The 27980-nt window shown below is 47.9% G+C and overlaps 2 protein-coding genes across 2 annotated transcripts in view; both read left to right on the top strand.

Annotated features, from left to right (window-relative positions):
* The first annotated feature begins 1273 nt into the window (after nt 1-1273).
* Nucleotides 1274-21312, top strand: ALLC (allantoicase). Its single transcript, XM_061163970.1, is given in 12 exon segments — nt 1274-1363; nt 7305-7355; nt 8778-8865; nt 10289-10413; nt 11480-11551; nt 12405-12537; nt 16603-16628; nt 16631-16760; nt 17149-17222; nt 18686-18794; nt 20271-20395; nt 21106-21312. Coding segments are annotated over 12 exon segments (1230 nt in total).
* Nucleotides 21313-22418: 1106 nt separating this feature from the next.
* Nucleotides 22419-27980, top strand: part of DCDC2C (doublecortin domain containing 2C) — a 49669-nt gene continuing 44107 nt past the window's right edge. Inside the window, exon 1 of the mRNA XM_061163225.1 lies at nt 22419-22705. Within this exon, the coding sequence (XP_061019208.1) occupies nt 22419-22705 (287 nt within the window). The remainder of the gene's footprint in view (nt 22706-27980) is intronic.

The raw sequence follows: 27980 nt of genomic DNA on the forward strand, positions 1-27980 counted from the left end.
AATAAAACCCACAAGCAGGCGAGTCCCACAGAGGTCTGTGTGCTGTGGAGACAGAGATAGCTGCGGCGGGGGTGCTGGCAGTGCTGGGGTGGGGGTGGGTGAGATGCCACTGCACTGCGGGAGCAGTTTGCACCAAGAAGGAGACGGTCCAGCCAAGCCTTGAGCACAGGTCACGGGTGGGCTGCACAGGTGCCCGGGGAAGGACTGCCTGGCAGAGGGGACAGACGTCGCCAGGTTCCCGAGGCAGGACGTCCGGCACTGGGGACGAGGAGGGTGTCTCTCCTCTGATTTCTGTGCCCACCTCCACCAGGGTCTACTGCCCAGCTGCTTGACATGTGTGTGTGTGTGTTCTTAATATATATATTTCATTGACGTGTAGTTGACAAAATGTTTTAGGTGCATAGCAAGGTGATTCAGTTATACATATACACATATATTTCAGAGTATTTTCCATTATTACAAGGTGTTGACTAGAGTTTCCTGTGCTATACTCCAAACCTTTGTTGCTTGTATGTATATTATTTTTAAATTAGAAATCTATCGTTCTATTCATACAAAGTCAAACACATGGAATCAAAACACGTTTTGTTTTTTAAAGTGACATTGTTTCCTAATGTCTCAGAGTAGCCTTTCTGTAAAGGCTATTTTCCAAAATACTTTATTTATGCTTTATTTATTATTTTGGGCCGTGCTGAATCTTCTTTGCGCCTCGGGCTTTTCTCTAGCTGTGGCGAGCGGGGGCTTCTCACTGCAGTGACTTCTCTTGAGGATCGCAGCCGGTAGGGCGCAAGGTCTCGGTAGCTGCGGCTCCTGCGTCCTAGAGCGCAGGCGCAGTAGTTTTGGCACATGGGCTTACTTGCCCCGTGGCGTGTGGGATCTTCCTGGACCAGGGACTGAACCTGTATTTCCTGCATTTGCAGAGGCTTCTTTACCACTGAGTCACCAGGGAAGCCCGGTATGTATTTTTTGAATGTACCTCAAAACTATTCAAGGCAAATTGTTCTTTTCTACACTGAAGCATTTTCTCCTGCTTGAATAATGAAACTTTGCATTTTGTGGCTGCAGAATTTGTGTATTTTCTTCTTAGATGCTTCACATGGGGGTCATCTCTAGTTCCCTCCCAAATGAATTTGTGTGCAAAGTTGCTGGGGAGGGACCCTAAGCCGGCAGGTAACCCCACAACCAGTGGGGGGCACGTGTGTTGTTTGAACGGCTCAAGCTTCGGTTTGGGGGCCTGATGCTGACCCAGCCTGCCTTTCTCCTTGCAGGAAGCATGGCTGACTCCCCCAGGGAAGGAAAAGTGGCTAGGCCTCCAGACTTTGTGCAGCTGATTGACTTGGCATCTGAGTTTGTAGGAGGAAAGGTGAGCAGGGTGTCTCAGGGCGAGAACAAGTGTTGCATTTAATGCACCCGGGCTGGGGCTCCAACTGACCAATGTGAGGATCTGAGCTAGAACAGCATAGAACAGCAGGAATCAGGAAGAAGGCTGGCCTCCCCAAGGAAGCCCGTCACCGCCAAAGTCTCCCAGGGAACATTCCCTAAATTGGTGACAATTATGACCGGGGCAGCATTGCCTGAGGTTAGAAACACACATTTTGCCCCTGTGAAAAGAATCCCCCACCCCCCAGTGTGTTTTCTTATGGGGCAGATGAGTGGTCCTCAGACTTCAGTGTGAGAATCACGTGAGAACCTAACATGAGGCGCCAGGTGAGCTACAGACCTACCCTCGAGAGCTTAGGCTCTGCCGGGAGATGTGCAGACCAGGGCTAGCATCAAGGCAGGACAGGGCACTGCGGGACCACATCTACCACGCAAGGTGGGGAGGCAAGGGAGGACCATGCAGGGAAGTGATGCTCAAAGGAGCCCTCAGTCGGGGGAGGAGCCGGCAAGGCAGTGGGGTGACGGGGAGGGTCAGATAGAGGATGAGGGGAAGGGAGCTGACCTGGGGTGTGAGGGCGGGAGCCTGGAGGGGTAGTGAGGCCCCCTGTGCCTGGAAGGTTTCTGCCCCGGAGGAGGGCTGCAGGCCCTGAGCAGGGGAGGGACGCCCAGGTGAGCTCACCGAGCTGCGTCCTTGGGAGGCAGATGTCAACAGACAAAACCCTGCACAACCTAAAAGGTGAGCACCATGCTTTATTCGGAGGACACAGCCGAGGGCGTCAGCCCCGGACACAGCCTCTCACATGGCTCTACGGACGGCTCCGAAGAGGTGAGGGGGGAGCCAGGATCTGTAGGGGCTTTTGCAACAAAGTCAATGTCATCACAACATCAAAAGATTCCTATTTGTAAAAGAAAACCAGGCATCTCTAGTTAAGGAATTTAGCCCTCTTCTGTGTATGGGCTTCCCAGGTGGCACTCGTGGTTAAGAACCCACCTGCCAATGCAAGAGATGTAGAGACGTGGGTTCGATACCTGGGTTGGGAAGGTCCCCTGGGGAAGAAAATGGCAACCCACTCCAGTATTCCCGCCTGGAGAATCCCATGGACAGAAGGGCCTGGTGGGCTACAGTCCATGGGGTCACAAGAGTTGGAGACGACTGAGCAAAGTCTGGGCTCACTGACACCTTCCTTTATTTTATTATTAAATTAATTTATTTATTTTAATTGGAGGCTAATGACACCTTCCTCTGATGTGCACTTCACTCTCAGCCCTGTGCTTTCCGGTCACACAGAGATGGCCCCCACATTCGGCCATCCAGACAACCAGCAACTCCCCAAGAGCCTAGGCCCTCCCCTGCCTTTTAGGTTCTGGCTGGGGTCAGAGGTCAGGACAGTCTTTCCTAGACCACAGGGGGTCCCTGGGTCTCAGGTTCAGTGGAGTGGCCAGCAGCCAGTCTACAGGTCACTCTCGAAGGTGTCCTGCTTTGGGAACCCCCTGGCAGTCCAGTGGTGAGGACTCAGCACTTTCATTGCCATGTCCAGGGTTCAATCCCTGCTTGGCAGGGCAACTAAAATCCCCCCAAGCCATGAGGTGTGGCCAAACAAACGAACATTCTGCATCAGTTAACAAACCACAGAGGCAAAGGAGAAACCTCAGCAAGATGGTAGGAGGGGGAAAATCGTGTTTAGAAGCAAACCCCTTACCCGCCAGAGACGCTCAGGGGCCTCAAACAAACCTTGTGTGCACCAGGACCCAGAGACCCACAGAGACGGAGCCAGAACTGTGTCTGAGCGTCTCCTGTGGAGGTGAGGGTCAGCAGTGGCCTGCTGCAGGGGCAGGGGCTTTGGGTGCAGTAGGCTTAGGTATGGCATAAGCCCTCTTGGAGGAGGTCACCATTAACCCACCATAGAGCCACTAGAACGTCCTCAGGACTAGGGAAACAGAATCTTGGAGGGCACAAACAGAACCTTGTGTACCAGGACCCAGGAGAAATGAGCAGCGACCCCACAAGAGGCTGACCCAGACTTGCCCGTGTCCAGGAGTCTCCGGCGGAGGCCTGCTGCAGGGTCGGAGGCAGTGAGTGCAGCAGTGTGTGGCATGGGATGCATGTAAGGAGGTCACCATCACCTTCATCACCTCCAGCATAGTTTGGCCTCAGGTCAAGCAACAGGGAGGGAACACAGCCCCGCCCATCAACAGAAAATTGGATTAAAGATTTACTGAGCATAGCCCACCCAACAGAACAAGACCCAGTTTCCCCCACAGTCAGTCTCTCCCATCAGGAAGCTTCCACAAGCTTCTTATCCGTCTCCATCAGAGGGCAGACAGAATGAAAACCACAATCACAGAAAACTAACCCATCTGATCACATGGACCACAGCTTGTCTAACTGAATGAAACTATGAGTCATGCTGTGTAGGGCCACCCAAGACGGACAGGTCATGGTGGAAGTACTGACAAAACATGGCCCACTGGATAAGGGAATGAAGAATCACTTCATTATTCTTGCCTTGAGAACCCCATGAACAGTATGAAAAGGCAAAAAGATAGGACACTGAAAGATGAACTCCCCAGGTCAGTAGGTGCCCAATATGCTACTGGAGATGAGTAGAGAAATAACTCCAGAAAGAATGAAGGGATGGAGCCAAAGCAAAAGCAACACCCAGTTGTGGATTTGACTGGTGATGGAAGTAAAGTCAAGTGATGTAAGAAAAATATTGTATAGGAACTTGGAATATTAGGTCCATGAATCAAGGCAAATTAGAAGTGGTCAAATAGGAGATGGCAAGAGTGAACTTCGACATTTTCGGAATCATTGAACTAAAATGGACTGGAATGGGTGAATTTAACTCAGATGACCATTATATCTACTACTGTGGGCAAGAATCCCTTAGAAGAAATGGAGTAACCATCATAGTCAACAAGAGTCCGAAATGCAGTACTTGGATGCAATCTCAAAAACTACAGAATGAACTCTGTTAGTTTCCAAGACAAACCATTCAATTTCACAGTAATCCAAGTCTATGCCCCAAACAGTAATGCTGAAGAAGCTGAAGTTGAACAGTTCTGCAAAGACCTACAAGACTTTCCAGAACTAATACCCCAAAAAGATGTCCTTTTCATTACAGGGGGCTGGAATGCAAAAGTAGGAAGTCAAGAGACACCTGGAGTAACAGGCAAATTTGGCCTTGGAGTACAGAATGAAGTAGGTCAAAGGCTAACAGAGTTTTACCAAGAGAAAGCACTGGTCATAGCAAACACCCTCTTCCAACAACACAAGAGAAGACTCTACATATGGACATCACCAGATGGCCAAGACTGAAATCAGGTTTATTATAATCTTTTCAGCCAAAGGTAGAGAAACTATATACAGTCAGCAAAAACAAGACAGGGAGCTGACTGTGGCTCAGATCATGAGCTCCTTATTGCCAAATTCAGACTTAAATCGAAGAAAGTAGGGAGAACCACTAGACCAATCAGGTATGACCTAAATCAAATCCCTTATGATTATAAAATGGAAGTGACAAATAGATTCAAGGGATTAGATCTTATAGAATGCCTGAAGAACTATGGACAGAGGCTCATGACATTGTACAAGAGACAGTGGTCAAGAACATCCCCAAGAAAAAGAAATGCAAAAAGGCAAAATGGCTGTCTGAGGAGGCCTTACAAATAGCTGAGAAAAGAAAAGAAGTGAAAGGCAAAGGAGAAAAGGAAAGATATACCCATTTGAGTGCAGAGTTCCAAAGAATAGCAAGGAGAGATAAGAAAGCCTTCCTCAGGGAACAATGCAAAGAAATAGAGGGAAACAATAGAATAGGAAAGACTAGAGATCTCTTCAAGAAAATTAGAGGTACCAAGGGAATATTTCATGCAAAGATGGGCTCACTAAAGGACAGAAATTGTATGGACCTAACAGAAGCAGAAGATATTAAGAAGAGGTGGCAAGAATACACAGAAGAACTGTACAAAAAAGATCTTTGTGACCCAGATAATCATGATGGTGTGATCACTTACCTAGAGCCAGACATACTGGAATGTGAAGTCAAGTGGGCCTTAGGAAGCACCACTAAGAACAAAGCTAGTGGAGGTGATGGTATTCCAGTTGAGCTATTTCAAATCCTGAAAGATGATGCTGTGAAAGTGCTGCACTCAATAGGCCAGGAAATTTGGAAAACTCAGCAGTGGCCACAGGACTGGAAAAGGTCATTTTTCATTCCAATCTCAAAGAAAGGCAATGCCAAAAAATGCCCAAACTACCGCACAATTGCACTCACCTCACATGCTAGCAAAGTAATGATCAAATTCTCCAAGCCAGGCTTAAGCAGTATGTGAACCGAGAACTTCCAGATGTTCAAGCTGGTTTTAGAAAAGGCAGAGGAACCAGAGATCACATTGCCAAGATCCGATGGATAATTGAAAAAGAAAGAGAGTTCTAGAAAAACATCTGCTTTATTGACTATGCCAAAGCCTTTGGCTGTGTGGATCACCATAAACTGTGGAAAATTCTTCAAGAGATGGAAATACCAGACCACCTGACCTGCCTCCTGAGAAATCTGTATGCAGATTAAGAAGCAACAGTTAGAACTGGACATGGAACAACACACTGGTTCCAAATTGGGAAAGGAGTATGTCAAGACTGTATAATGTCACCCTGCTTATTTAACTTATATGCAGAGTATATCATGTGAAATGCCGGGTTGGATGAAGCACAAGCTGGAATCAAGATTGCTGTGGAAAATATCAATAACCTCAGATATGCAGATGACACCACTCTTATGGCAGAAAATGAAGAAGAACTAAAGAGATTCTTGATGAAAGTGAAAGAGGAGAGTGAAAAAGTTGGCTTAAAGCTCAACATTCAGAAAACTAAGATCATGGCATCTGGTCCCATCACTTCATGGCAACTAGATGGGGAAACAATGGAAAAAGTGACAGACTTTATTTTCTTGGGCTCCAAAATCATTGCAGATGGTGACTGCAGCAATTTCATTGCTCCTTGGAAGAAAAGCTGTGACCAACCCAGACAACATATTAAAAACCAGAGACATTACTTTGCCAACAAAGGTCTGTCTAGTCAAAGCTATGGTTTTTCCAGTAGTCATATGTGGATGTGAGAGTTGGACTATAAAAAAAGCTGAGCACTGAAGAATTGATGCTTTTGAACTGTGGTGTTGGAGAAGACTCTTCAGAGTCCCTTGAACTGCAAGGAGATGCCACCAGTCCATCCTAAAGGAAATTAGTTCTGAATATTCATAGGAAGGACTGATGTTGAAGCTGAAACTCCAATATTTTGACCACCTGATGGGAAGAACTGACTCATAGGAAACCCTGATACTGAGAAAGACTGAAGGCAGGAGAAGAGGATGACAGTGGATGAGATGGTTGGATGGCATCACCAACTCGATGGACACAAATTTGAGCAAGCTCCAGGAGTTGGTGATGGACAGGGAGGCCTGGCATGCTGCAGTCCATGCGGTCACAAAGAGTTGGACATGACTGAGTGACTGAACTGAACAAACCACAGGCCAACCTCCCCACAGGGTGTCCTAGGATGGGCTGGCTAAGTCGCAGGGGTGACCCTGGTGACAATTTTTTCCCCATTGCTCTGGGACAAGGGTCACAAAGCCCAGGGTCCCCGTTCTTGAAAAAAAGTTGGTTTATTTTCTTTCTAAGAGGTTAGCACTTTTGTATCCAGATGGTAAAGGGGATTAAGAAGGAAAGGGTGGGAAGGCAAGATTAAGGGGGGAGGCAGGCAATGAAATCTAAGCATTTAAAAAGCATTGTGTCTTAATTGCGTATTGTTTCTCTCCCCCTTGACAATTTCACATTTTCTTTTTACTGCGTCTCATAATGTTTCACCAGGGAATGAAATAAAATGGTTTTAAATTTATGGTTATTTTATCTTTACTTCTTTCTTTGTCTAGATTTTATTTGCAACAGATGACTTTTTTGCTCCTGCTGAAAATCTTCTAAAGGTACTGTAAATTGGCCTCTGCTAAGTGCTGGGGTGGGGTGAGCCACGCAGTCCTGCTAATTAAAATCTCCCTGTGTGTTTGGGCTGGGAGTCACGTGATGTGACCCAGAGAATTAGCATATTAGAACAGTAGAAACGTGTGGAAATTAGCCTCCACTTCTGTTAAGATGGCAGAGACAGATGTGGACCCAACTCAGGATTCTGGGACCACCTTGCTCTGTGGGGGAGTCACTGTGTCCTCTTGTATTTCTCTCTGCCCTACTTTGTGTTTATAACTTATGATGGGAAGAAAAGTGTTTCATAGCTTGAAATTTTTGGAAAATGTTATTCCTACTTAGTTATAAAGATGTTGTTGTTCAGTCAATCAGTTGTGTCTTCTTGTGACCCCCATGGGCTGCACCACCCCAGGCTTCCCTGTCCTTCACTATCTCCCAGAGTTTGCTCAAACAGTTGGTGATGCCATCCAACCATCTCATCCTCTGTCATCCCCTTCTCCTCCTGCCTTCAATCTTTCCCAGCATCAGGGTCTTTTCCAGTGAATAGGCTTTTTGCATCAGGTGGCCAAAGTATTGGAGTTTCAGCTTCAGCATCAGTCCTTCCAATGAATATTCAGGACTGATTTCCTTTAGGATTGCTGTCCAAGGGACTCCTGAGAGTCTTCTCTACCAACACAGTTTGAAAGCATCAATTCTTTGGCGCTCAGCCTTCTTTATGATCCAACTCTCACATCTGTACATGACTCCTGGGAAAACCATAGCTTTGACTATATGGACCTTCGTTGGCATATGTTTATTAAAAACAAAATACTGATAAATGTAAGGAAGAACGGGAACTCTGGGGAATCCCGCCACCTTGTCCCTGCAGGGGGACCAGCGGGAGTTATTTCGAGAGGGGTGATGGCCTTGGGGCCCGTAGAGCTGGCGCCTGGCAGCGTGTGACTGCCGTGGGGCAGGGGTCTCACTTTTACTGGTAGGCGTGAAGCAGCTCGGAGCACGGGGGTGGGGGTAGGGGTGAGTGTTCAGAGGAACCCGAAGCATCGAGCCTGCACTTCCTGAGACTCTCCCGGATTCTGGTTGCCCAGTCTTTTTGGGGCTGCTCTGGGGGTCCAGTTACCCTTCCTCGCTTTGCTAAACGACCTTTGAGGAGGCGCCCAGGTTGCGGCTGCACCAGTGGTGGGGCCCCTGGAATGAGCCATGTGTGGTTTTACCTTTTGCTGCCAGTGGCAAGTTCCGTGGAGGATGGCCTGCAGAGAAGTAGGACTTCTTTCTCAGAAGCTGATACGAAGATACGCAGGCATCGTCCTCCATCTCCCCTACAGTCCCTGTTCTCTGCACCGCGCATCTGTCCCTTTGGGGCAGAAGTCTATTTCCTGGGAGCCCAGGCTCTCGCATGAAGGTTAATGATCCGCTTGTCTTTGCTTTAGAGGGACAACCCAAGATTTAAGGAACATGAGTACACCGAGTTTGGGAAATGGATGGACGGATGGCAGACCAGAAGGAAAAGGATCCCAGGTAAGATGATGATGACTCTGTTCACTCACTCCTGTGACGTTTGAGATCAGGGGCTGTTGGGAAGCAGCGCACATTGGGGGTCGATTTTAACACGGGCCCTTGGACTACTCGGTCACCTCAGATGTCCCTTCTGAACGGCAGGCTCTGACAATTCAGGACGGGTCGCAAGAGCCCTGGTCATCGGTGCAAGCAGAAGGGGGCAGGCACTTGTGAGAAAAAGGAGACTCTGGAAGAGGAGGGCCGTGGGTGAAGGAGGCTGAGCCGCGTGCGTACATCGGTCGGTGCGTGTGCGGCATTTGACGTCAGCACCCCTCTCTGAAGTAGGTGTTCTGGTCCCATCCGATTGCCATGGAAACAGCCTCATTCACTCAGCTCAGGTCACAGCAACCGTAAGAGAAGCCGGGAACTCAGCCAAGATCCATCCTATCTTTTATGCCGCCTTAAGAAGCTGCTGCTCACTGCTACTCACCAAGCAACATACACCCTTTAAATTTATAGAAAAGTCTGTAAAAGGAAAGCAGCCAGCATTAGGCTAATTGCTGACTTTCTTGCTACTGTCTCAAGTATTTTAATTTTCTATATTTCTGTGGTACTCCAGGCCTCATGACTGTGCTTGTACTGTGCTCAGTCGGTCAGTCGTGTCCAACTCTCTGGGACCCCATGGACTGTAGCCCACCAGGCTCCTCTGTCCATGGGATTCTCCAGGCAAGAATACTGGAGTGAGTTGCCATGCCCTCCTCCAGGGGAATCTTCCCAACCCAGGGATTGAACCCAGGTTTCCCGCACTGCAGGCAGATTCTTTACTGTCTGAGCCACAGGGAAGCCCAGGCCTTATTAGATTCTAATAAAACTGGACATTTTAAGGTTGATCTGAATCTGACTGCTGGAAACCAAGAATCACACAGTGTCACACTGGGAGTTCTTACACATCATCTGATGCAGGGAGGGGTGGTCCTGGCTGGGTCCCTGAAGGCAAAGAGCAGGCTGTTTCCAGGAGACCCAGCTCAATACTGAGCCCCGGCCGAGTTGGGCTGGTGGTCCCTACACCAGAGGTATAGCTAAACTTTTTGGAAGCTGATCTCATCCCTGACTTGCAGTTAAAAGAAATGAAGCTCAGAGACGCCCGTCTGCCAAAGATGCACACAGGAGGTGGCCAGTTTGGAGTCAGACATGTGGCCCCTCTGGATCCAGGGCTTATACACACTCTGGTCACATTAGAAGGGAGGGTCCACGTGGCCAGTGGCGGTCCCGTGAGGCCGCGTCCGCAGAGACCTGGCAGTCTCGGCCGAGGAGGAGCCCGCACACGCTTTCCTCCGATGTGAGAAGTGCGTTTCCGGTGTCTTACTTCTGCTGTCCTTTTGCTCAGTAGCGAGGCTCGTCGGCGGGATTCAGCCCGAGGGGTCCCTGTTGTTTACATCCCCAGGTCACGACTGGTGCGTGGTCCAGCTGGGCATCCAGGGTGCTATCCGGGGCTTCGACGTGGACACGTCCTACTTCACGGGAGATCACCCCCCTCGAGTATCGATCAAGCGGCAAACTTCGAAGAAGGTGCCTGGGGACTCCCTGGCCCAGGAGGAGCTTTGTGGGGACTCCTTATGGCTCGCCTCCCGCCCAATCTCGTGCAGAGGCCCTCTCCCTGCCACAGAGGCTGATGACATTCCCCGTCAAGGGCTCCGTGATTTTTGAGGTTTAGCTTAGCCGTGTTCTTCAGCTCAACTTAGATTTCGCTATTCTCACACTGCAGCACCCCCGGGAGGTGCAGGGTTTGGGGAGCAGGCTGCCGGGGCGGGTGGCTGGGTGGCGTGGCCAGGGCGGTCTGGAGCCCGGTCCAGGCCGGCTGTGGGGCCTCTCCCCTGCTCATTCTGCTGCCCCCCAGCCCCCTGGGTCTGCATAAGGACATGGCAGCTCTGGGCTTTCCAGGAAGGTTCCTTTCCGAACCCTGGAATGGAACTGGTGTCTTCCCAGGCTGGTCCCAGAGGTAGCTTTCTAGAAACATGTACCCTCACGGGCATGTCTGTACTTTACTTGGGAAACAGGAGTCACGTCAGTTAGCAGTCTTATCCTGGAAGCACTCTGTGCCCAGCTTGTAGGAGGCTCCAGGGGCGTGACGGCTCTCCCCTCCCGAAAGACGACGGAGGGACCTGAAAAGTCACGTGATGGTGGGAGGGCGTGACCAGTGACAAAGAGAAAGATGCTTTCAGGAGATGCACTAATCGTCCACACAGGCTCCTATTGGTGAATCGCCCACGGATCAGTTCTGAGGATGCCACTCGGGGAAGCAGTGTTTTTGGAGTTGACTTACAATATTCTAGAACTTTCTCAATCCAGCCTTGTGAAAACCCGAGTCATGTGATAAGTTTGTCCATCTGGCTAAATTTGGAGATGATATTTACCCTCTGATGAGCAGACAAACCACCAGATGTGCAGCACCCCTTTTGAAGTTACTCTAAGTATTTTAAATATGGAGGAACTTTAACACATATATCTATTACATTGGTCATCTGATACTTTGACTTAAGAAACGATATCTTTAGGCAAAATGAAAATGACCCTACAGTTCATGAAGAGAGTATGTATATTCTGATTTTGAATGGGAATGGTAACCCTTATGCAGTCAGAAATCCCACAACGAGAAGTCAGGACAGGAACTGTGGCCACCCCTGAGGAGTTTGAAGCCATTTCGGAGGTATGTCTCCCGGGCGAGCGGGGGCTTGTCACGGGCTGTTGGGCGCAGCTCTGCCCGCCTGCCCACGTGCACTCAGCCTGGCACAGCTCACACGTTGTGCTTGTGCCATGCGACCCTGCAGAGGTTTCTGGGTGGGTCTGTGCACCCCTGACCACAGTGCATGTGAGGTCCAGGGTGCTCTTTCCCACGGGGCAATCTGCTCACAGAGACGCAGAATGATGCCCTGTGAGATAAACACAGAGTCAGTTCACATACTTTTGATAGCTATTGGACAAAGTAACGTTATGCCGGATGAATGTAAAGCAATAAACAATTTGGTTTGCATTTGGAGACATTCTTGTTTTTCGAAGTTTGTCTGGTGATCTTCATTGCATTTTACAAAAGTGTGGGTCCATAACACACTGGGGAAATACAAAACGGCAACAACAAGCAGGCCCTTCTTTGAAGCGCTGATCTAGAGGAGAGAGCTGGGAGGCTCAGGCTGACCCATTTACCCCCAGGCCCACGGCAAGAGCCTGGGTTTTATTTAAATATTCACATCACATTCTGGCTGCTGCTTTTTTATGAATCCTCAAAGTGAAGACATCCAGAGGTACGTTTCTAACCCCCTGCCCATCCCTGGCCATCACCGCCCGGTGGCTGTTATGACCAGGGTAAAATAAAAGCAGGCCTTTATTCTGTTTATTAAACCTGGGACTTGATGTTTATTAGTGTTTTTATTAAAGTGTTCCATTAGGCATCCATCATTAATTTTGTTCCAAAGTGGTTGCCCCACAAGCCCCATGCAGGAATTTAAGATGAGAGGATTTATTGTCCCTAGAGCCATCACTAGTGTTTTTATATTTATTGCTAGCTGAAGTCCGACGACTGGAGTTGCTTGGTTCCCATGAAAGAACTTAAACTGGGAAATTCTGCTTCCAGCCACAACTACTTTCTGGTCAATTCCCAGCAGAGGTGGAGTCACATACGACTCAACATTTTCCCAGGTAAATATGATGGACCGTCTCCAGTCCTGTGGTTTCTTCATTGAGTGCTGACATGTTTTAAAAACACAAAGCAAAGTCACCCTTTCCTCCTTGGTCACTGATCTCTCTAGCATTTTAGGATTTTAATCTTCCCTTTTCGTGTACTAGGAAATTCTCGTTTTAGCCCTGCCATCCGTAGGTAGTTAGGAAAAACTATCAATTAAATTAGGATGTGATGGACCTAAGGTGTATTAGGTTAGATATCACCTAACAATGTCTATTTCACAGACATATTAGCAGTTGAAGTGCTGTGTACAAATAACCCTTATTTTGTTTTATTGAACAGCGTTATTGCAATGTAATAAGTGTAACATGCATTTCACCCATGTGAAGTATACAATTCTATGGTTTATTGTACATGTAAGTATACAGTGTAAAGTCTATGTAAATATATAATATGGCTTCCCAGGTGGCTCAGAGGTAAAGGATCTGCCTGCAGTGTAGGAGATGCAGGTTCAGTCCCTGGGTCGGGAAGATCCTCTGAAGAAGGAAATGGCTACCCACTCCAGTACTCTTGCCTGGAAAATTCCATAGACAGAGGAGCCTGGTGGGCTACCGTCCATGGTCCGTGGGGTCGCAAAGAGTCAGACACGACTGAGCTACTGAGCATGCGCATGAAATAGATATAGATAGTATATGTGCAGCCATCACCATAGTCAACTTTAGAACATTTTTATCACCTTGAAAAGAAATCTGATATCCTTTAGCTATCAACATTCATCTCCCCCAGCCCTAAGCAGCCACCAGCCCACTTTCTGTCTTGATCCACTGGACTACTCCAGACATTTCATATAAATGCTCTTTTGTGACGGGTTAACATGTTTCCAAGGCTCACCCGTATTGTTGAGCATCAGTACTTCATTCCTGTGTGTGGTCAAATAATCTTCCATTGTATGGACAGATCTCATTGCTTGTCCATGCATCAGTTGATAGACATTTGGGCTATTTTCACCTATTGAAAGCTTATGAGTAATGGTGGCATAAACATCCCTGTACAAATTTTTGTGCAAACATATGGTTTTCATGTGGGTGTACACCTAGGAGTTGAAATTGCTGGGTCATAAAATAACTGTGTTTTTAATTTTATGAGAAATTATCAGACTTCTTTCCAAAATGGTCACACCATGTTACATTCCCATCAGCAATGTATGAAGGGTCTGGTTTTTCCACATCCTCCCAACACTTGTCATTTTCTGAGTTTTTGATCACAGCCACCCTAGAGAAAATGAAGTGGTATCTCGCTGTGGTTTTGATTTGCATTTCCCTTACGACTAATTATTGTTTTTTAAAAGCTTTATATTTTTTATATTGGAGTGTAGTTAACAGTGTTGCGTTAGTTTCCGATTTTCTGATGTTCCATTAGTTTGGTCGCTCAGTCGTGGTCCAGCTCTTTGCGACCCCATTGACTGTGGCATGCCAGGCCTCCCTGTCCATCACCAACTCCCAGAGCCTGGTCAAACTCATGTCCATCGAGTCGGTGATGCCATCCTACCATCTCATCCTCTGTCATCCCCTCCTGATGTTCAGTAAAGTGATTCAGTTATACATATATGTGGATCTCTTCTTTTTAAAATTCTCTTCCCATTTAAGTTGTTAGAGTATTAAGCAGCCTCATGACTAATTTCAGTTGCTTACTTGGTCACTTGCATATTTTATTTACTGTTCGTTGTTCAGTTGCTAAGTTGTGTCCAACTCTTTGCGACCCCACGTACTACAGCAGGCCAGTCTTCCCTGCCCTTCACTGTTTCCCGGAGTGTGCTCAAATTCATGTCTGTTGAATCCATGATGCTATCTGACCATCTCGTCCTCTGTCGTCCCCTTCTCCTCCTGCCCTTAATCTTTTCCAGCATCAAAGTCTTTTCCAGTAAATCAGCCCTTCCCATCAGGTGGCCAAAGTATTGGAGCTTCAGCTTCAGCATCAGTCCTTCCAATGAATATTCAGGGTTGATTTCCTTTAGGATTAACTGGTTTGATCTCCTTGCTGTCCAAGGGACTCTTGAGAGTCTTCTCCAGCACCACAGTTTGAAAGCATCAGTTCTTTGGCTCTCAGTCTTCTTTATTGTCCAACTCTCACATCTGTACATGACTACTGGAAAAACCATGTGTGTGTGCACGCTCAGTTGTGTTTGACTCTTTGCAACTCCATGGACTATAGCCAGCCAGGCTCCTCTGTCCATGAACTTTTCCAGACAAGAATACTGGAGTGGGTTGCCATTTCCTCCTCCAGGGGATCTTCCCGACCCAGGGATTGAACCCACATCCCTTGCGTCTCCTGCATTGACAGATTCTTCACCACTAGTGCTACCTGGCAAGCCTCAGCTTTGACTTATGGACCTTTGTCAGTAAAGTGATGGCTCTGCTTTTCAATACACTGTCTAGGTTTGTCATAGCTTTCCTTCCAAGGAGCAAATAAGTGTTAGTTACTCAGTCGTGTCCTACTCTTTGCAACTCCATGGACTGTAACCTGCCAGGATCTTCTGTTTGTGGCATTCTCCAGGCCAGATACTGGAGTGTGTTGCCATTCCCTTCTCTAAGGGATCTTCCTGACCCAGGGATCGAAACCAAGTCTCCTGCATTGCAGACAAGATTCTTTACCATCTGAGCCACCAGGGCTGCAGTCACTGTCCGCAGTGGTTTTGTAGCCCCCAAAACAAAATGTCACTGCTTCTACTTTTTCCCCTTCTGCTTGCCATGAAGTGATGGGACTGGATGCCATGATCTTACACAAGCCCCTTTGCCATGTCAAGGCTGTGATCCATGAAGGGGACTATTCCTTGACAGTTTGATTAAAAGTGAGGTTGGATATTAATTCTGTAAACAAGAATCTTTTTTTTAATGTAAAATCAGCTTTACATGAAGAGACATTAACACTATGTACCATGAAGGCAGCTCATAATGTTCAATGAGCCAGGATAGTGTTGTGAATTACTCTTGTTAGCATATTTTCTCGGGTTTTATACCAACACTCCAGGAGATGGTGAAGGACAGGGAAGCCTGGTGTGCTGCAGTCCATGGGGTCGCAGAGTCAGACACGACTGAGGGACTGAACGACAGCAAATACCAAGACAGCCTGGTTTTATTTACTGCAAATATCAAGACTTCCACTGTTCTACTGAAATTTTTTCAGATCACTCAATTTCACCAGATTTTTCATGTAAAAATATAGGGCTGGTTTCATTAGAATATTCTGATTAATGACTTTGAGCTTCTGTTTAAAAAAGCTTGGGTTCCACCTTCTAGGAAGTGATACTCAAATAAGAAACGTCCATTTTATTAGACTCACATAATGTGAGTGGATCTTGGTAGTTATTTTCTGCTCTGCAGACCTACTCTCGAGCTGCTCTGGTTCTCAGCAGCTACTTGAATTTGTGAATGTTATCTTCAGTATTCTCAACCGCACTGCGAAGCAACGTGTGTAAAAATAAAAACCTAAGATCTTGTGTAAGTTGGTGTCGGATTTAGCAATGTTGATTTCGGGCACCAAGCATTATATCTGTGGTGAATTTCCCAACTGATTTTTGGCCTTCCTGGAGTTATTGATTCACCAACACCACAAATATGTTCATATTTACTATGTGCCACACGGAAGCAAGCAAGACAGGTAGCTATTCTGGCCTTCAAAGATTTTTAGATTCTGCTTTTGGGACACTTATTATCAGGGACTTAAGAACAAGGTAATTCTGGACTGTGATTAGTGCAATGAAGTAAATAAGTGGGGGGGGGCATTGATAACCTTAACCTGGGGAATCAGACAGTGGCTGAGGTGGGGGTGGGGGGCAGGAAGGAGATGGCTCTAGAGAGGGAAAGAAGGCCTTCCTGGGGCCATGCTACAAGCTGAGACCTGAGATCAGCGAGTAGTCTTTGGACAGCAGGAAAAGTTGTCTGAGGACTAGGGGGTGGCAGGTGCAAAGGCCTTAGTGTATTTAAGAACTAGAGCAGGCAGATGTGGAGAGCTCTGTGTTTTAAGATCCACAAAGGGCAACTTTTCCCAAGTAGTAATAATAATAAGGCACTTTTCCTTTTCAGATGGTGGAATTGCACGTCTTAGGGTATATACGGTACTGGGCAAAAAGACTGGACTGTGGGTGACCCCAAAGAACCATTAGACCTGGTGACGATCGCGCATGGGGGTGCCTGTGTAGGATTCAGCAGTGCACATTTTGGGCACCCGAACAATATAATAGGTGAGACGATGCTTGAGCTTGGGACGTGTGGGCATCACGGTCCACACCCCAGTGTGGTATGAATTACTTAAGAGGAAGGGGCCATCTCAAGCCATATGGGTGGGTGAGATCCTTCATATAGGATTGAAAGCCTTTAAGACAGGAAGTAAATCAATAGCCATCTCCCTTCCTAATTTCGGCTTAAGCAGTTGCTCTAAAAGGAAAAGTAAAATTTACTAACCCTATAGTTGTGTGTGAATTTGCTGAAACGTTCATCTTAATGAAAATCACAGATGTTGCACTGCTCAGGTGCATGGGATCTGCACCGATCATGCCAATGCAGTCATTCTCACATTTTTAATAAAATGTGATGATCCTGTGAAATCCCGTTAAACACTGTTTTTGGCAGGAGTCGGCACAGCAAAGTCAATGGCAGATGGCTGGGAAACAGCCCGGAGGCTGGACAGGCCCCCGATACTGGAGGTGAGACGTGAAAATGCTGCATCCCAACACTTCCCAGAAAGTAAAGCTTTTTTCCTTCATTTGACATCAAGGAGACTGATATTTTAGAAACCTCTTAGGCATTTTTGTAAATACTTATTGCTTCTACATGTTTTCTAAATCTTCTACTGTTTCCTTATAATATCAGGGCCAGACTACACATAAAGACCTAGAAGTCAAACTTGCTAATTAATGCTGGCTGTTGCAACACATCATTGGAGTTATCCCTTTTTTAAATATAAAAACTAGAGCATCTATATTTAATAAAAACCCATGAGTAAATTTGTTGATCTGGAGGGAAAAAACCACTATTTCATCACCTTTGATTTTTGCGTATCCCTGGGTGAAACCACTTCTGTGAACGTGTGACGGCTCAGCTGTTTAATTTGGCCAGTAACTAACTCAAGATAAGGAAGTAAAAAACAAAAGAAAACACCTTTTAGTGTGTGAATCATATCACAAATTATAATTTAACTTATTTATAATTATATATATTATACAAATTATAATAACTTAATTATAAACATATCTTTCATGGGTTTGTATCACCCAATGCTTCCAAATATAAACAAAGTCTCCTCACTAGAAATTTGTGTTTGGAGGCAGGTCATATATTGGTATAGATTTGGTCAAAGACATATCTACTTTGAAAAGTCAAAACCAGCCAACCACAGGAGCTCTTGGCTGGGTTAGACAAACATCCTTTGGTGTACAGCATCCCACCTGAATTCACGTGCATGTGTGCTAAGTCATGTCCAGCTTTTTGCAATCCTGTGGGCTGTAGCCCGCCAGGCCCCTCTGTCCATGGGATTTGCCAGGCAAGAATACTGGAGTGGGTTGCCATGCTCTCCCCTCCAGGGGATCTTCCCGACCCAGGGATTGAACTCGCGTCTCCTATGTCTCCTGCATTGGCAGGTGGGTTCTTTACCACTAGCGCCACCTGGGAAGCCCACCTGAGTTTATAACTGACATACATGATCATATCAGAAATTCATCAAAATTTACCAAGCACCCGATTAACCCAAGTCGGCATCAGGCGTTTACAGAGTGACGGTAGAGTGACGATTTTTTACACAAGAAGCAACTTACACCGGATCACAGGAAGTAGGTACTCTTTTATAGTGAAAAGTGAAAGCGTTAGTCACTCGGTCATGGCTGACTCTTTGTGACCCCACCAGGCTCCTCTGTCCACGGAATTACCCCAGCAAGAATACTGGAGAGGGTTGCCATGCTCTCCTCCAGGGGATCTTCCCGCCCCAGGGACTGAACCCTGGTCTCCTGCATCGCAGGCAGATTCTTTACCTTCTGAATCACCAGGGATGCCCGACTCTTCTATGGCAGGAAATGACAAGTACGCGCCAACATTGTTGCTTGCTGGTTTTCAGGATTGGTCTTGAATGACAGCAAGCTGACTTATGTTGTTTCTACCTCTTTTTGAATTCCAGAATGATGAGAACGGTATTCTCCTGGTTCCAGGCTGTGAGTGGGCAGTTTTCCGATTGGCGCATCCTGGAGTAATAACTCAAATTGAAATCGACACAAAGTATTTCAAAGGTAAACGTGATGCCACTAAGAAACCGCTTATAATTGATGTGCTGGTCATAAAGGCAGCGGGCTCCATGCCGCAGCTAAGACCCGATGCAGCCAAACAAATAAATAAAGACTATGAACAAGAATAAAGACAGCGGGCTCCAGCAGGTGAGGGACTCAGGGCAGCGGGCTGTGGGCCTGGCTTTCCGCTCACAGTTGTGTAGCTTCAAGCATGTTATCTTAACCCTTTGCACTCTGCTTCTCTCTTTATAAAGCATTAGATGTGCACTCGACCACAGAAGTCATGAGATTCTATGAGGCACTAAGGCTCTTCACCACAAGGTCCCTGAACTCCATGTGAAAAAGCCTATGAAACACTTCCTGGTTAGGACATCGAAAGAACAAGGTGGGGGCATCTTCTCAGGGGAGGGATCGCAAGCAGCTCGGTGACTATTTCTTCTCTGGGCAGTGATCTACACACATTTTAAAAATCATGGCCTTCCTTCAGTAAAATAATATTTGGAAAAGCACCCTTAATATTCCATGTTTACTTTCTTATGAAATAGATACATGGTCCATTATATTAAGTTCAAAAGAGGTTACTAAACTTTTATAATCGTTAAGTGAAGTTTTGCCAAGTACTATGGTGGGTGTCTCATGATTCTTTGGCCGTCTTTAAATAAATACAGCAGACTGTATTCATACACTGGATGCTTGATTTTTAAATGTCTTGTGAATCATTATGACCTCACTCAACTATTAACTGTTTCATCAAGGGTCAGTATGTATTTAAGGTGAAGTTCATCCTCAATGGGTGGATGTAAACAGTTTCAAGGGGTCTTTATAATTTGAACTCCTGTTGGGAAGACTCCTGTGGTTTAGATCTGATTAGTGGTCACTGTTTTCACTTTTCAACATGACTGACCAAGGGCGGCTCCTGATGGTCAGGAGGAATGTCAGTTCTGTTATTTTTTTGCTGTTTATGGATGTTCACAGATCATCTCTAGTGGTATATTTAATCCATGGTTCTCTGTGTGGTAGTTTAAAGTCACTTGTTTATTTTTGTGAGGGACAGTTTAGTCAAAACCAGGGTAATAAGCAGCAAATCCATGCAGCCAGGGACCCCAAACTGCAGCATGGCATGGATGCCCTGCTACTGGCCTTGGGTATCTGTCAGCCAGGGATGATGGGCATGGGGATTGGGAACAAGCTGGCATCCAGTTATAACATCAAACACGCCAGGCCTAATACACACATCCACACACGTGTACACACACATGCACACGTGTGCACACACGTGTATTCACACATGCATGTATATTAAAGAAACAGAAACAGTCATTGGGATGTCCTCTTCCTGCACCCCAGAAGCATGCTCACCTCACCCATGCTCACTTTTTGCTGGGCTTTTTGATCTGATTAAAAAGGTCAGTATTCCATAAACCAAACTGCGCTGGGTGCAGACAGAGTGGAAAAGACGCCTTTGTCTTATTCCGACAGGTAATTCTCCTGAGAGCTGCAAGGTGGACGGCTGCATCCTGACAACGCAGGAGGAGGAAGACATGGTCAGGCAGAAGCGGGACCTTCCGGGCCATAAGTGGAAGCCACTGCTTCCGGTCACAAAGGTAGTGTGGTGTCCGATCCCTTGAGGCCGGGCAGGCAGCCCTCCCTTGGGCTGCTTCAGTCAAGGCCAGGTTTCAGAGGGTCACAGCTCTGCCCCAAAGCTTCTGCTCGGTTTAACAGTGTGACAAATGAGATTTTAAAAACTGTCTCTGCGCCTTTATATTATAAAATGACAGGCTCTCTCGTTTCACATGTTTGCATAATCTAACTCTCAAATTTTCTTTTAGACTACCTTGTTCAAGCATGCATACATGGAGAAACGTTTCCGCATTGTACTGACTCTCTAGATGGGGCGGCTAGCATATTTACGGCCTCCAGGGTGTGGCCAGCCATGGGATGGATGCTGAGGTGATCCAGAGCATTTCCCCGGATCATGCAGGAGGGACATGGTCATTTTCAGGTCGGAGATGGGAGTGAGCGCTGCTCCCCTTAGTGAAGGGTGAACACTCCCACGGGCCCCCTTTCTGCTTTCTTTTTCTCATCAGTTTGTCCACTTACTTAACTATCAGAAAGAAACATCACAGGGACCTGAGTATTCATGCCAGTCTCCTTAGGGCATCCTGTCCCCAAAAGCAGATTGCTAGGGCGAGCCGAATTATTATCATGGAATAACTTTTCACCTTTTAAGGCCCAGAGTCCAAGCGGATGGGTGGCCTTGGGAGAGTCAGCCCCCTGGTCATTACAAGGACCTCCACCTCCCCTCTCTTTCCAGCTGAAGCCAGATGAGATGCATGTGCTGGACAGCCTGACCCCAGAACTGCAGGATGTCATCACCCACGCCAAGTTCACCATCACCCCCGAAGGGGGCATGAGTTGCCTCCGACTCAAGGGCTTCCCCAGCTCTATCTGCCTCCTCTGGCCCCGCGAGAAGCCCATGATGAGGTTCTCGGTGAAGGCGGGCTTCAGGGCGAACCTCTAACCCACAAAACCCCGGTGACTGTACAGTGACTCAGACTCTTCTTCTGAAGTGTGTTCAACACATGAAACTTAAGTTTCTAGCAATTAGTGTTTTGAAGGTCAATATAATTCCTGATGATTTAATAAAGTGGTCACCCTCACACACGGGTATCTGCATTTAATGTCACTATGCAGTGCTTGGCAGTTGGACCCCTGGGTCGGAAAGATCCCCTGGAGGAAGGCATGGCAGCCCACTCCAGGATCCTTGCCTAGGAAATCCCATGGACAGAGGTGCCTGGCGGACTACAGTCCATGGGACCAGAGTCGGGTACCACTCACTCATGGAACACTTGGTAGTTCAAAAACTGGCGGTGGCTGTGAAATAGCAGGATTTCTTTATTACTTTTTTAAAACAGTACAAGATATTAATATTTTTATAACATCGGTATTCTGTACCTTCGGAGGTACTTTAGCACTTTATACATAGTCTTCTATCCTGAAAAGTTTGTTGAAGCCCATCAAAGCCACTGGAAAAATATAATCCTACAAGCATTCTCTGTCTGGGTTGAAGAGGTGGGGCCTGCCTTTACCTGGAACAGGACGTGACCTTCCCAAGGTCACCCAGGCCCTTGACTTGCTCCTGCTGCACATGAAGCTGCCTTCTGAAGGTTACACCTTTGAGGCACCGCCTGCCAGCTGCGCCTGCTCACCTGGATTCCCACGTGCTCTGGATGGTTCCTGGCGCATCCTCCTTGACCAGTTTTAATTGTCCTGATGGTCCTGTCCACCACCCCCACCTCTCCGCCTCTGGGCAGAGCAGGAGGTGGAGGAGCAGCAGGAGAGTCCCGGTGGGGCCCAGGGCACCCTCGGCCTCCCACCCCGCACCGTGGGCCTCACCTGCCGGGATTCGGATGCCCATCGCCGGCCCTGGCCCTGCCCGCGACCCGACCTTGTCCGGCTAGGCCGCCCCTCTCCTGGGCGGCGGGGCAGGTGGGCGGCGGTCACAATCGCCGCTGGCGTCAGCGCGGGCGGTGGGACCGTGGACCCGGCGACCCGGTGGCCGGGCTGCCCAGCGGCGGCTGGAGCGCACGGGCGGCGGCCGGGTGGCGGCGGAGGAGGCGCGCGGCCATGGGCTCGCGCACGCCGCACACGCTGGTGGACACCACGCCCGCCAAGACCATCGTGGTGTACCGCAACGGGGACCAGTTCTACGTGGGCCGCAAGTTCGTGCTGTCGCGGCGCCGCGTGGCCACCTTCGAGGCGCTGCTGGAGCAGCTGACCGAGCAGGTGGAGGTGCCGTTCGGTGTGCGGCGCCTCTTCACGCCGACGCGCGGGCGCCCGGTGCTGGAGCTGGACTCGCTGCAGGCCGGCGGCAAGTACGTGGCGGCCGGGCGCGAGCGCTTCAAGAAGCTGGAGTAAGTGCCCGCGGCCCGTGCGCCCCTGCCCAACCAGGGCCGCGTCCGGCCTCCCAGACGGGGACCGCGCCGGCTCTGCCCGGCCGGCGCTAACTCCTAGCGCGCCATGCACCGTCCGCCGGTGGCGCTGTCTGTCCCCAGACCGTCAGTGACGCAGAGGGTTAGGAAGGGGATGCGGAGGGGTCGGCGGGCCTGGCAGTGAAAATAGGGCGCCAGGGCGCGCCTCTTTGGAAAGGTGGGAAGCTCTGCGGGGAGAAGAGGAGTCGGCCACGCGGAGCGGAGCAGCACGCAGAGCTGGGTCGTGACTCGTCCAGACTGGCGTCCGGGGGACCCGGGCGCGCGTCCTTCCATGAGCGCGCCTCCAGAAGTGTGCTGTGGGCTCGCTCACCGTCCTCTGGCCTGCTAGATTCAGACCCTGCCGAGGACAGGCACCTGGGATTTCCGAAGTTCTGGCAGCTACGGAAGTGCAGACGTGCCTTCCGGCCTCTGCCGCCCCAGCACTCCAGAGGTCAGGACCGCAGCTGGGGAGGATGTAGGTGTCCTGGCAAGCAGGCCCACGTACCAATTCCAGAGCCACCTGGAAAGCCATGATGGAGCTGGCCGGGTTCAGGCCTTCGGGAGTGCTTGTGGCTGCCCACCCAGCGCGTGAATTCAATTCCGTTTCGTTTAGCCTGGGGCTGGTATTGCACTCCCTGTGAGGCCTTTCAGCAAATGCGGTCACCACACTTATGTTCATACCCTTACTTTTTATTCCAGGAGCACCCCCGTCTCTGCTCTGAGAGTCTTCATCATTTCGCTAAGCTCTGGGTACCACGTTATACAAATGTCGTATCAGTGCAACGATTTCTTCAGTTCCTTAACAAAAGCTGTTGTGCGTGTCTTCCTGGAGGGCAGCCTGGCAGAACTGGGGAGGCTGCAAGGGCCCTTCAGTGTGTGTTTCGGGGAGATAAGACACAATCAGAAGTAACCGCAGAAGAGAAAGCGGAGACTGCGCAGACAGAGGCACAGGGGTAGTTCTGTCGAAGTGCAGGGCCTCAGAAAAGGCTTCCTTTAGAGGGCAGAATCCGCCTGCAATGTGGAGACCCCGGTTCAGTTCCTAGGTCGGGGAGATCTGCTGGAGAAGGGATAGGCTACCCACTCCAGTATTCTTGGGCTTCCCTGGTGGCTCAGCTGGTAAAGAATCCACCTGCAATGCAGGAGACCTGGGTTCGATCCCTGGGTTGGGAAGATCCCCTGGAGAAGGGGAAGGCTACCCAACTCCAGTATTCTGGCCTGGAGAATTCCAGGGACTGTGTAGCCCATGGGGTTGCCAAGGGTCGAACACAGCTGAGCGGCTTGCACTGCCTTACAGAGCAGAAGTGAGAAGAGCACTTGTTTGCTCGTCCTCCGTGAACTCCTGGGCTGCCTCGGCCTCACTCACGTCTCCTGTCTCTCTCTAGAGGTGTCACTGCTGTTTCTCACGTGTTGTTGATGCCATTTCTTTTATTGTGAAATTTATCCTGTATGCGGAGGAGTGTGTGCGTGCTCATTTGCTGAGCCGTGTTCAGCTCTTTCATCCTCATGCACTGTAGCCCCCCAGGCTCTCTGTTCATGGGATTCTCCAGGCACGAATACTGGAGTGGGTTGCTGTTTCCTCCTCCAGGGGATCTTCCCAACCCAGGGATCGAATCTGCGTATCCCGTGTCTCCTGCATATCCTATGTTGTCAGGAAGATTCTTTACTACTGAGCTTCCTGGGAAGCCCCATATACAGAGGAGTATGTGCAATTTTATGTGTAGTTTAAAGAATAGTAGTAAAGCAAGCCTCTGTGTGAACCACAATCCGGATTCAGGAAAAGAGAATGACCAGTATTTTCAAAACCTCCTACATCCACTCCCATCCCTTGCCCACAGGGAAACACTATTTTGGCTTTTGTGATAATCATCTTTTCATAATTATCTATCCCTGAAGGATACATTTTTTCCAATGTTTTTCGTACTTTATGTAAATGCAGTTATGCTCTGTGTATTTTGTTACTTGCTTTTTCACACAATAATATGCTTCTGAGGCTCATCCATGTTAATAGCATGTAAGTATAGGTCATTCGTTGTCACTGTTAGGTATTAGTTTGTTGACTGATATACCAGTTTATTTATTCAATCCACTGGTGGATAATTGGTGTTGTTTCAAATTTCATGCTAAGTCAGCACACTGTTATGCACATTCTTCTACCCATCTCCTGGTGCACGTGGATGAGACTTCCTCCCGGAGAGCATGTGAGTTATCTGTTACTGCATGTCCTATTCATGCAAGCTTACTGGTGGGAACAGTGTTTATTGTCTCATAGTTCCTCTGACCAGGAAGTCCGGAGCAACTTAGCCAAGTGGTTCTGCCTCAGAGACACTCATGTGTTTGCAATCAAGATGCTGGTGCAGTCACATCTGAAGGCCTGACCCGGGCAGGTGCTCGCAGGCTCACTCCCGTGGCAGGAGGCTTCATCCGTGTCGTGAGGCGTCCATGGGAGATCCAGCTGCTGGCTCCCCGGGCAGGAGTGGTTCCGCCTGAAGCCACAGCGGCTCTTGTTACGGCTGCATCTCTGTTAGGCTGTCTTCTCTGTCCCTCTGCCTCATTATCTCTGTGTGCTGCACAGTTTTTACTTTTAAAACTTATTTGCAGAAATAAGTTGAACGGTGTCATCCCAGGTCATGGTCACATTAACACAGCTTCAGAGTGTGGGAAGGTTCGGACCACCCAGGGGTCTGGAAGCCAGGATGCTCCCTACTGTGCCGGTGCAGCCAGTGGGGTCCCAGTTCTCTAGGAGGGTGGGTCATAACGACCCCGGGGCTGGTGGGCCCTGAGCCAGCGCTTTTGTCTGTGGTTCTTCCTCTCAGCTCTCTGCTCCCAGCAGCCACCACCCCTAAACCAAAGTGGCCCCAGACATCAGGCTCTTGTCTTTCTGTTTCCTTTCTTTCCTGGACTGTGCTAACCCCTCACTATCTCGTTATGTTGCAGAGGTGTGCTTTAGTTTGTCCAGTTTTACTTGTTTTGAAGAGGACATGTCGATCAGGCTTTCTTGGTCCACGGTTCCCAGAGCCGAGGTCTTCTCATCCTTTTTCTTCATGTATTTTTGTTATAAATCTGTGGAGGACAGTGTCCTTCGGCCTGTGGAAGGTGTTTCTCATTGTCTTCTAACTCAGTGGTTGCTGATGAGAAATCAGCTATCATCATTCGCTTCTTTGAAAGTAATGTTTTATCTTCTTTTAGCTCTTTGAAATGCACATTGTTCGATTCTGGGTACTGTGCATTAAGTGGTCTGTCTAAGTGCAGATTTATTGAATTTTCCTGAGTCCTGGCATGGTGAGTGTCGTTGGCTCTGGGGGAGTTCGTAGCCACTGTCTCTTCAGATGGTGCCTCTGCCTTGGTTTCTCTCTCTGCTTCCGGTATCTGGGTGGGTGTGGGTGGGCCTGTTTCATTGGCTCAAACCTCCTCTTTCTCATCTCTCTCTCTCCTTCAACTTTGTGCTGTAATCTAGGCACTTTCTTCACATAGATCTTCTGATTAATTTTTCCGCCTGTGTATCCTACACTTTCAAACCTATTCATTGCATTTTAAATCATTTAATTTTTCATTTCCAAACATGCTACCTGGTTCTTTTTCAAAGCTTCCATTTCATTCTCTTGAGTCTCTGGGTCCTGCATGTATTTTCAAGTTTGTCTTTTATTGAAGTCTTGTCCTTCTGTGATCTGTACCTACAGTCCCAGTATTTGAAAGTTTTCTCTTATTTCACCTGGTTTTCTCTTGTGGTCCTTGCTATCCTTGTTAGTTTACTTAGGTTTTGACGGCAAATGACTCCTTTTCTACGGGATTTGTTTTTTGAGGAAATCCTTTCAAGCCTGAGATAAAAGTGAGAGTTTCCGGAGTGGATTTCCATTTTCTTCTCCCAAATGCCCTGGATGCTCCCTCTCCAAAGGGCCCTCCAAATTGTCAGTACCTTGAGTTTTTCAGGGCCACCCAGATAGAGGTGTTTTCTGAGCTAGCTGGCTTGTGATCTAAGTTCTTAATGGCATCTGCAAATGTGCAGACTTGACATCCGATTGCATTTGAAGGAAAATCACAGACATCGCAGCTGCTGAGAGGTAGCACTTGGATTGGGGCTTCCCCGGTCGTGCAGTGGTAAAGAACCCACCTGCTCGTGCAGGAGATGCAGGAGACTCTCATTTGGTGGAGAGACTTGTCAGGGCTTATTTAAAATGTTTTGGACTCATGGCAGAAATGTTGAGAAAGACGTTGAGATGTTTCTCTTCCTGAGTTTCTTAAGGTCGATGATTATATTCTCTAGGGAATGGAAGGTGATCCAGTTCACTGAGCAGGAAGGGGAAGAGGGGTTCCCACGTGGTGGAGACCCTCTGTTATTTTGCATTTTCCATGTACCTTCACTGCTATCAAATGGGTGGGAGGAATTTGCATGCAGAGTTCAATACAGAGAGGCATTTGGATTTCGCTTCTTCACTACCTTTTAGATCAGTGAAGTATGAAATTGGAACCCAGATGTTGGTGAATAAAGCTCTGAAAGCTGTTTGGGCTTAATTTATGTTGGTATCAGTGAGCTAGCACTTGTCGGAATGTATATTCTGTACTTGCTGAGCCGTTGAGCGGTTAAAATTCATTTCCACCAGCAAATAAGCTTCTAATTGTGCCGCCAGGGGATGAACTTTGAAGTGCAACCTGATGATACATGAACCGCCCTGGAAGTCTTCTCAGAATAACGGCTGTGAAATGGTACATTGAGAAGACAAGCAGCGTAAAATCTACCCAAATCCAGTCATCATTCAAACATTTCCTACACTCTCTGGAATAAATTAATTTGAGATGAGAAATAGAATTTTTTCTCTATAAAACAAAATATTGTAGGCCAATACTTACTTAAAAGATAAATGTCCCATAACTCTTGGAATTAATGATTTGTGGAGAAAGTTGTATTCACAATAAAATGTAGATCAGGGCATTGTGTATGTGTGTGTGTGTGTTTGTGCATGTATGTGTGCACATATATGTGCATACTTGTATGTACAATGCACGAATGCGTGTGCGTACATGTGTGCATATATGTTTATGTCTGTGTACATGCATGTGTATAGACATGTGCGAACAATGTATGTGTGCACGCATGTATGTACATGTATGTGTGCATGTGAGTATGTATGTGTATGTATATGTGTATGTGTTTAGGGAGACCCCAAAGAATCTGAATCATGGTAGGTATTTTTCCTGTTTACCCTAGGAGTTTGTTGTTGAG

The sequence above is a fragment of the Dama dama genome, chromosome 16, assembly GCF_033118175.1.
Source record: "Dama dama isolate Ldn47 chromosome 16, ASM3311817v1, whole genome shotgun sequence".
NCBI classification, from domain to species: Eukaryota; Metazoa; Chordata; class Mammalia; order Artiodactyla; family Cervidae; genus Dama; species Dama dama.